Below are 8,900 nucleotides of genomic sequence, written 5' to 3' on the forward strand. Positions count from 1 at the left end.
GGAGATGACGTATTAGGCGCGAAATGCCCTCATTGGAGCTGGTTTCGCGCCAAGCCTCGCTCGATAGGTGCTGCAGTTGCTGCAGAGCAGCCAATAGGCACGCAATACGCCTCGCCTATGTCTGCTCACTGCGGCAACGCGTTTTACATTAATACAAAATTAAGGATAATTTTTTGGCTTCAATATCTCTCGCGGAAAGGATTTTCCCCAAGCGTAAGCTTACGCTTACGCAGTACGAGAGACCTCTCGTAAGAGAACTGTTTTTGTCTGCAGTGTCTCCCTTATTAATGAGGAAGTATGAAAGCCTTTTGACCACTGCCAACAGCCTTGAGCTAAACACATAAACCTGTTTAAAAAAATATTTTCTAACAGGAGTTTGGTTTGTCATTTATGATCATGTTTTTTTCCCTGCCATTCTGGTTGGAAATTTATCAGAGGTCGGATTCTATTCTCTCGAATCTGTTTCATTTTTTCCATGTCCTATTTGTAATCCCTATTTTGCAAAAGTTCAGGTGACCTCTGGTGGCAAGCAAGCTGAAATGCAGTTTTTAGATACTCATACTTGTAAGAAACATATTTCAAGTAAGACAAGTATGTGAGCTCTATTGAGAACCTTAACATTATTTAAAACGTGAATGTGACTTCACAATCATTAAGGGAAAATAAATACACAAATGAATTGCTTCTTTTATTGGTTCACAAAATAATCATATGTAAACATCTTATTCAAAATCATAAGACATCACAATTTTGTATACAAAATGGGAAACAATGCGGTCGAAACATATGTAGTAACACTACACATTTCATAATATTAATATCTTAAATATTTTTTTTAAATGTACCAATTGTTTGTAAACAGTGGCATAGCATCTTATCTAAACATTTGAACACTCTTGGCCAACAATAAATGTCAGTGAAACACTTTCCATTTTGGAATTGTTGGGAAGTAACACAACACAAGGTAAGCCATGCACAAAATCAAAATCAAAAGCACATCTTTTGGTAACAATATTTGCATGTTTCCAGTCACTCATCTTCATATTTAAAGCAACCATTACTAATTGCCTTTGCTATGATATTTTCCGCTGACAGCCTTTGGTCTAAATAGATTAATGCTTCAATAAGACTGTTGAAATCTGCCTTCAGTCCCTCCTTTTCCATCCAGATTTTTAACAGTTCGTAAACTCTGTCCTCCGGAAAAAGAGACTCAGCAGTTTTGATTGAATTATCACTCAGTCCAATGAACCTAAAGAATCTGTTATGATATTGGACATCCATTTCTTCAAAGAAATCAAAGGTTTTCTTCAACGATTCTTCTCCTGGAAAGGTGAGACAGAGTGAAAACACTGCAGCATAACTCATTATTTTTAGGAATGATAATAGAAGGAATAGTTCACCCAAAAATTAAAGGTCTGTCATCATTTACTCACCCTCAATTGGTTTTAATTCTGTATGTGTATTTTGATTTTTTTTTTTCATACTATGGAAGTCAATGGCTACTGGCAACTGCTTGGTTACTGACATTCTCCTAAATATCTTCTTTTATGTTCAACAGAAGAAAGCTAAGGACAGACTTCTCATTTTTGGGTGACGTACTGTATCCATATAAGTTAATGTGGAAGTTGACAAAAGAAAGGTATGACCTTACCATTCAAAGGAACAAGTCTTCTTATTGACTCACTTTCCTAAAAATAGATGGAAGAATTTATCATCTTAAAGGCAAAGTTAGTCAGTTACAACAGAGGTTGTTTCAGGCCATTTTAACTTGGGGAAATTCTGTTAAAAATTCAGTGTAATTACAAAATGATCAAAACCTGACAGAACCAATAGAGCAAAAAATTTTTATATGAGGCTTATGATGTAATATAATGTTATAAGCAGTTTACTGTAGTCTACCAAACTTGCCTATCTACAACCAATATCTATGAACTAGTATTAATACATACACTGCTGTTCAAAAGTTTGTAAAAAAAATTCTCTTATGCGCATCAAGGCTACATTTAATGGATCAAAAATACAGAAAAAAAAAGAGTTTACAGTTTAAAATAATATCTTTCTATTTAATATATTTTAAAATATAATTTATTCCTGTGATGCACAGCTGAATTTCCATGAGTCATACCCCAGTCTTCAGAAATCATTCTAATAAGCTGATTTATTACTTTTATTAGCAATTAAAAAAAAAAATAAAAAATAAAAAAAAAGTAAAAGCTTACTATTTTTTTTTTGGAACCTGTGATTCTGTAAATCTTTTCTAACGACATCAAGTCTTTGCTATCACTTTTTTATCAATTTAACACATCTGTGGTAAATTATTGTAAGTATACATTTCTTTAAAAATGAGAATAAGAATAAATTTACCGACCACAAACTTTTAAATGATAGTTTGTATTGTTAGAAAAGATTTATATTTTAAATAAATGCAGTTCTCTTTAACTTTTTATTTATGAAAGAATTCTGAAAAAAAAATTACGGTGCCCGCCAGGGGACACCTTCGGTTCACTTATGTTTGTCGTGGCCACGACATAATATCACGTTCCCACGAGTTAATATGACGTTCCCACGAATAAATATCTCGTGGCCACAACATAATATCATGTTCCCACGAGTTTATATGTCGTGGCCACGACAAACATAAGTGAACCGAAGGTGTCCCCTGGCGGGCACCGTAAAAAATATATATTACACAGCACAACTTTTTTCAACATTAATAATAAATCAGCATATGTGACTGTGGACCACAAAACCAGTCATAAGGTTAAATTTTACAAAACTGAGATATATACATACTATGAAAAATCAATAAATAAGCTTTCTATTGATGTATAGTTTGTTAGGATAGGACAATATTTGGCCGAGATACATCTATTTGAAAATCTGGAATCTGAGGGTGCAAAAAAATCTAAATACTGAGAAAATCACCTTTAAAGTTGTCCAAATTAAGTTCTTAACAATGCATATTACTAATCAAAAATTACATTTTGATCAATTTTACAAAAAATCTTCATGGAACGTGATCTTTACTTAATTTCCTAATGATTTTTGGCATGAAAGAAAAATCAATAATTTTGTATAAACAATGTATTTTTGGCTATTGCTACAAATATACCCCAGCGACTTAAGACTGGTTTTGTGGTCCAGGGTCACATATTAGAATGATTTCTGAAGGACACTGAAGACTGGAGTAATGATTGTCAGCTTTGCATGAAAAATATAAATTACTTTTTGTATTTTAAATTCACATATAAAAGAGTTATTTTACATTGAAATATTATTTTACAATATTACTGTTTTTTGGCTTTGTATGACATATAAATTGTAGAGAAATCTTACCTTAGCATTGTATCTCTCTTAAATTTTTAAAATAGACAACAAATTATATTTTTAAAAGTTGGAGATACATTCAGAATATATGGATGGGCTATCAAAATCAACGCATGTTCCTCATTATTTAATTAAGAAACGCCTATTTTCCAAACCAGCAGACAGATCATCATCACTTTTCACTAAAATTTATCATAAGTTATAAGAGACATCAGGTCTAAAAGAGCTAAATGATGACAGAAACAAATCACCGATATCTACAGGAGCTGTCTCCTCAACAAGTGTGAAAATATTGCAATTTGCTACACATGAACACTGCATGTTAAACTTCATGTTAAGAAAGCCCGAAAGTTAAAATACTACAAAACACGGAATGCGAATCAATCTGAAAGCAAGCTTAGTTATCTTGTCTCCACATTACACAAGACAAAGTATTTAGGCTTAGGAAACATTAAAGAGCAGAGAATTAAGCTTTTAATATGCTTATGATAGTAGAAGTGGTGTTAAGACAAAGAAAGCTGCAACGCTCACCAAAGTGTGAGGCTGCCAGGCAATGGCAGAGCTTGGAGGCTGGTTAGTGTGGAGGAACTGGAGATCACTAGGCACAGCGGACATAGCCAGGCTAGTTTGTGAAGAGTTGGCTGTGTTGGGGAGGCTGTCCCCTAGTCCCCTGTCTTTCTCCGTCTCAAACGAAGCAGGAATGTTAGTACCCACCGCATAGTTTTGCTCAAGGAATGGCTGGAGCTGAGAGGACTCATCCATTTTGGAGTTGTGGGTATTTTGCCTCTCCTCTTGTACCTCCTCACTGGCACCCTGCAGGACAAAAAAAAAAAAAAAAAGATGTCGTCTGGTTGGTCATGTGTACAGAGTTACTTCAAAATATATGAGTTTCTGTGGTTAAAGCTTGTTGACCTACCATACAGATCTGAACTATTTCTCTTGGACTTCTTGATGTTACTGTAATTGAAAAAGATTGTGTGATAAGCAATAAAGAACTGCAATAAGAAGAAATATTGAAAGAACTGAAGAAAGATTTCGAGATGTGTCAACCTGCTCTTTTACTAGGTTTTGCCTTTGTCCAGTAGACGATACCCACAACGAATGCCACCATTGCAATTAATGACACAACAATAATGAAAGTCACTGTAGGACAAACAGGATGTAATCACTATGTTAAACACTACGGAAAAGTCTTTACACACAACACAAAAGACAATGTTGGGATTAATGTCTCAATGAACATTTATAATTTCCTTTACTTGTGTAAAAACTACTTTTGATCAGCTGTAATAATCTAGTAATGCTATATAATTGGGTTATGAAGCAAGAAGAGTTTTCTCCTACCTGAGTTGGAGTTGCCCAAAGAGCTTCTCTTTCTACAAACGGTGTTGGAAATGTCTGTACAGCTTTTTACAGTCTCTTCATCCTCTTTGCATCTGGTTTTAACAAAAGAAATGATCTTGAGTTCACTCAAAAATCAAACTTGTCATCCATTACATGTTGTTCTAAACCTATAAGATTTTGGTTCAACTTTGAAACACAAAGATATTTTTAATGAAACAGAGCTTTTTGTTTTTCTATTAAAGTCTATTCCACCAAAACTTTTACATTTTAAAAAGATATTGTAAAAGAAATCTACATGAATTGAGCTGTAAAGTTAAAAGTTTACATACACCCTGCAGAATCTGCAAAATGTCAATTATTTTACCAAAATAAGGTAATCATATAAAAATGCATGTTATTTTTAATTTAGTACTGACCTGAATAAGATATTTCACATAAAAGATATTTACATATAGTCCACAACAGAAAATAATAGTTGAATCTATAAAAATTACCCCAATCAAAAGTTTACATACGCTTGATTCTTAATACTGTATTGTTACCTGAATGATCCACAGCTGTTTTTTTGTTTTGTTTTTCATGTGATAGTTGCTCATGAGTCCCTTGTTTGTCCTGAACAGAAACCTACCCACTGTTCTTCAGAAAAACTCTTCAGGTCCCACAAATTCAATGGTTTTTCAGGCTTTTTGTGCATTTGAACCCTTTCCAACAATGACTGTATGCTTTTGAGATCATACAAATAAGTAAATTTAACTTATTTTTCCTTTTGGGAAATATGTAAGTATCTTCTGTAGCTTCTGAAAGGCAGTACTAAATAAAGAAAATATGATATTCGAGCAAAATAAGAAAAATCTACACATCTTTATTCTGTTCAAAAGTTTACATCCCTGGTTCTTAATGCATCGTATTTCCTTCTAGAACATCAGTTAGCATTTGAACTTGCTGTAATAGTTGCATATGAGTAAAAAGATGGATCTCAAAATCATACAGTCATTTCTGGAAAGGGTTCAAATACACAAAAAGTGCTGAAAAACCAAAGAATTTTTACAGAAAATTTTTTTTCTGAAGAACAACGGGCAGTTTAACTGTTCAGAACAAACAAGGGACTCATGAACAACTATCACTAAACAAAAATTTTAATTTAGGTAACAAAACAATTTTAAAAATCCAATGCATGTCAACTTTTGAACGGGGTTTGTTCTTACACATTTTCATTTTTTTTTTTGGTGAACTATCCCTTTAACATCAATGGACAACTAATAACTTTTTGACCACAATTTGAGTGTTAATGAAATGTTACATTGAAAACATACCTGCTGCATTTCTTGCACACCTCACATGCCTGGTCAGGTAAACAAAATGACCCCTGTTTGCACTTGCACCGTGTGTTCTGGGTACTTGTGCATTTCTCTATGGTTTCCTGATCTGCAAAAGTAATGAAGGTGCACAAACAGCATGCAATTTACATTAAAATATGCCTAATGGAAGTCGAAGATTGTGTGAACACAATATCTTTTTGGCTTAAAGGTTTTATGTTACAAGAATTTGCGTAAAACAAAAAGACTTGACAGTATAGGATAATATTGATTTTTCTAAATAACAGAATTACCTATACGGCACTTGGTGCATAAAAAACATTTCCGCAGTCCATGGTCATGCTCAGTGTATTTGTCAAACTCGCATGGCTCACACACTCCTCTTTCTGAAGGAGTGACACAGGCCTTTTTCACATAGGTGCCTGCAGAAGATGAGACGAGATGTGAGTGCACATACTAGAAGACATCGTCTAATCAGAATAAAAGGATCAAAAAATTCTTATGCACCAGCGGGGCAGTACAGGCAGCAGATGTTGTCATGTTCATACTCTAAGCCCTCTTTGCAGGAAACATCCCGGCTTGATCTGTTTTTGATGGATTCTTGAGCCCAGGCCGGATCCAAGTGACTTTTAGCAGCTTGTATGACACTTAGTAACAACAAAACCTACACACAGAAAAAAAACCATACACAGCTTCAATAAAGACTAGCTTTCTGGTCAATAATTATGGTCTGGGATGAAGGTGTTGGATCTTATACTGACACCTACTGGTGTACAACTTTCATTTATGTCTCAGGGATATGTTTATTAATATTTGTTAAACACTGAAGACTTGGTTCTTATGGGTCTAGAGTCGAAGGTTTTGTTTTTTGAAGACGTTTTCATATACACTACCAGTCAAAAGTTTTTGAACAGTAAGATTTTTAAAGAAGTCTGTTCTGCTCACCAAGACTGCGTTTATTTGATCCAAGATATAGCAAAAAACAGTACAATTTTTAAATATTTTTACCATTTAAAATAATTGTTTTCTATTTTAATATATTTTCAAAAGTAATTTATTCCTGTGATCAAACCAAAATTTTCAGCATCATTAGTCACGTGTCAGTGTCACATGATCCTTTAGAAATCATTCTAATTGGTGTTCAAGAAACATTTATTATTTATTATTGTTATTATTATTATTATTATTATAATTATCATCAATATTTAAAACGCTTGAGTACCTTTTTTCAGGATTCTTTGATGAATAGAAAGATCCAAAGATTAGCATTTATCTGAAATAAAAAAAGCTTTTGTAACATTATCCACTATACAATTCAAAAGCTTGCAGTCGGTATCTTTTGTTTGGTAAAGAAATTATAGAAATTAATACTTTTATTTAGCAAGGATGACTTAAATTGATCAAAAGTGATGATAAAGACATTTATAATGTTAAAAATTTTCTATTTCAGATAAATGCTGTTCTTCTGAACTTTCTATACATCAAAGAAACCTGAAAATATTCTACTCAGCCGTTTCCAACATAATGTTTTTTGAACAACAAATCAGAATATAAGAATGATTTCTGAAGGACCATGTGACACTGAAGACTGGAGTAATGATGCTAAAAAAAATCAGCTTTGAAATCAAAAATAAATTACATTTTAAAATATATTCAAATAGAAAACCGTTATTTTAAATAGTAAAACAATATTTCAAGATTTTACTGTTTTTGCTGTACTTTGGATAAAATAAATCCAGGCTTGGTGAGCAAATAAAACTTATTTAAAAAAAAAACATTAAAAATTATACTGTTCAAAAACTTTTGACTGGTAGTGTACCTTATCTATATAAAGACGCTTTAGAAATTAACTTTAGTATTTAAGTAAATACAGACTATGAACTGTCCTATTACTAGGTAAACAAGGTTGCCATTTTAAGTCAAAACACTATATGTATAATTGTCCAAATCTTATTTTAATTTATAATTTTATTATATACACATTTATATAATTTTGTTACATTTTGTCAAGTTTAATTATCTTTGAGGAAGTCATTGTCATTCCATGTTAAATCTTATCAAGTCTCTTTAAATCTTAATCTAGACATGCCTCTTAATATAGTCTAGATAATTTATTTTTTAAATCACTTTCTAATTATTTTTAAGTTTATTACAATGATCTGTAGTGTCGGGTCGTTTATCGCCATCGACTAGTCCAAACACGTCTCAACGCGTTAAAGCAAACTAAACTTTTAAACTAGCTCTATAACGACATTCACGAAAACATACTGTATAAAACAAATTAAATAAATGTTGGATACACTTACCAAGAAACGTATGTATCTCATAGTAGTCAAATCATTGTGTCACTTTCTCTGGATAAACAGAAAAAAGGTCATGTCCCACACCATCCTACTGATAGCGCACCGATGAGTATTTAGCTGTTAAAAACTTCCGGTAGTGATGTGCGGATCGATACTAAAATATCGATATCTCCGATACCAGCTTTGTATGTTCTAGAATCGATTATCTCATCAAAATATCGATATTTCAGTAATTTTGAGCAAATATGTAGTTTATTGGAAATAGAAATACAGTGGAAAGTAACCACAATTACCCTAATTCATCTGAATAATGCCAATTTAGTCGGAACTACTTGTTCTTCCGCCTGCCAAGTCATGTGCATAATATGGCACTTTACAACTGCAGAGCACGCTAGCCAGTAGCCACTCAGTGCGCTGGAACATGTTGTTCAGTCACGCTGTCAGTCCGGCGGATTGGATATGGGTGAACGCAAGCGAAGTTTAAAATAAACAAATTTGTTTTAGAACTTTGGTTATGAAATAAGTAATGAAATAATTAAATGACCAAAATGTCTGCAATAGTTCAGCTTGGAGTAAAATGTGTCCCTGAGATAATCGCACATCAAGTCAG

General features: G+C 33.0%; 1 protein-coding gene across 2 annotated transcripts; it reads right to left on the reverse strand.

Annotated features, from left to right (window-relative positions):
- Positions 1-702: 702 nt before the first annotated feature.
- hdr (hematopoietic death receptor) lies at positions 703-8,424 on the reverse strand. 2 transcript variants are annotated; one of them, XM_073841015.1, is made up of 10 exons: positions 8,294-8,424; positions 6,495-6,651; positions 6,281-6,409; positions 5,985-6,096; positions 4,672-4,763; positions 4,378-4,470; positions 4,244-4,284; positions 4,042-4,140; positions 1,652-1,688; positions 703-1,322 (listed from the first exon to the last, which is right to left on the reverse strand). In XM_073841015.1, exons 1-10 carry the CDS (start codon positions 8,312-8,314, stop codon positions 1,030-1,032), a joined length of 1,074 nt encoding a protein of 357 aa, XP_073697116.1. In that variant the 5' UTR covers positions 8,315-8,424; the 3' UTR covers positions 703-1,029. The 2 variants fall into 2 exon arrangements, with proteins under 2 accessions (XP_073697116.1, XP_073697115.1); XM_073841014.1 differs by having other exon boundaries at positions 3,859-4,140.
- Between the last annotated feature and the right edge of the window lie 476 nt (positions 8,425-8,900).

The sequence above is a fragment of the Garra rufa genome, chromosome 5 (assembly GCF_049309525.1).
Source record: "Garra rufa chromosome 5, GarRuf1.0, whole genome shotgun sequence".
NCBI classification, from domain to species: Eukaryota; Metazoa; Chordata; class Actinopteri; order Cypriniformes; family Cyprinidae; genus Garra; species Garra rufa.

What these genes read in the sequence shown, in the direction of transcription:
- hdr (XM_073841014.1), bottom strand. Translation starts at nt 8,314, where the DNA reads ATGAGATACATACGTTTCTTG. An exon ending in ATGCACCAAGTGCCGTATAG is followed by an intron (nt 6,097 to 6,280) that starts GTAATTCTGTTA and finishes TTACTTTTGCAG; the next exon opens with ATCAGGAAACCATAGAGAAA. An exon ending in AAATAGTTCAGATCTGTATG is followed by an intron (nt 4,141 to 4,243) that starts GTAGGTCAACAA and finishes TTTGTCCTGCAG; the next exon opens with GGTGCCAGTGAGGAGGTACA.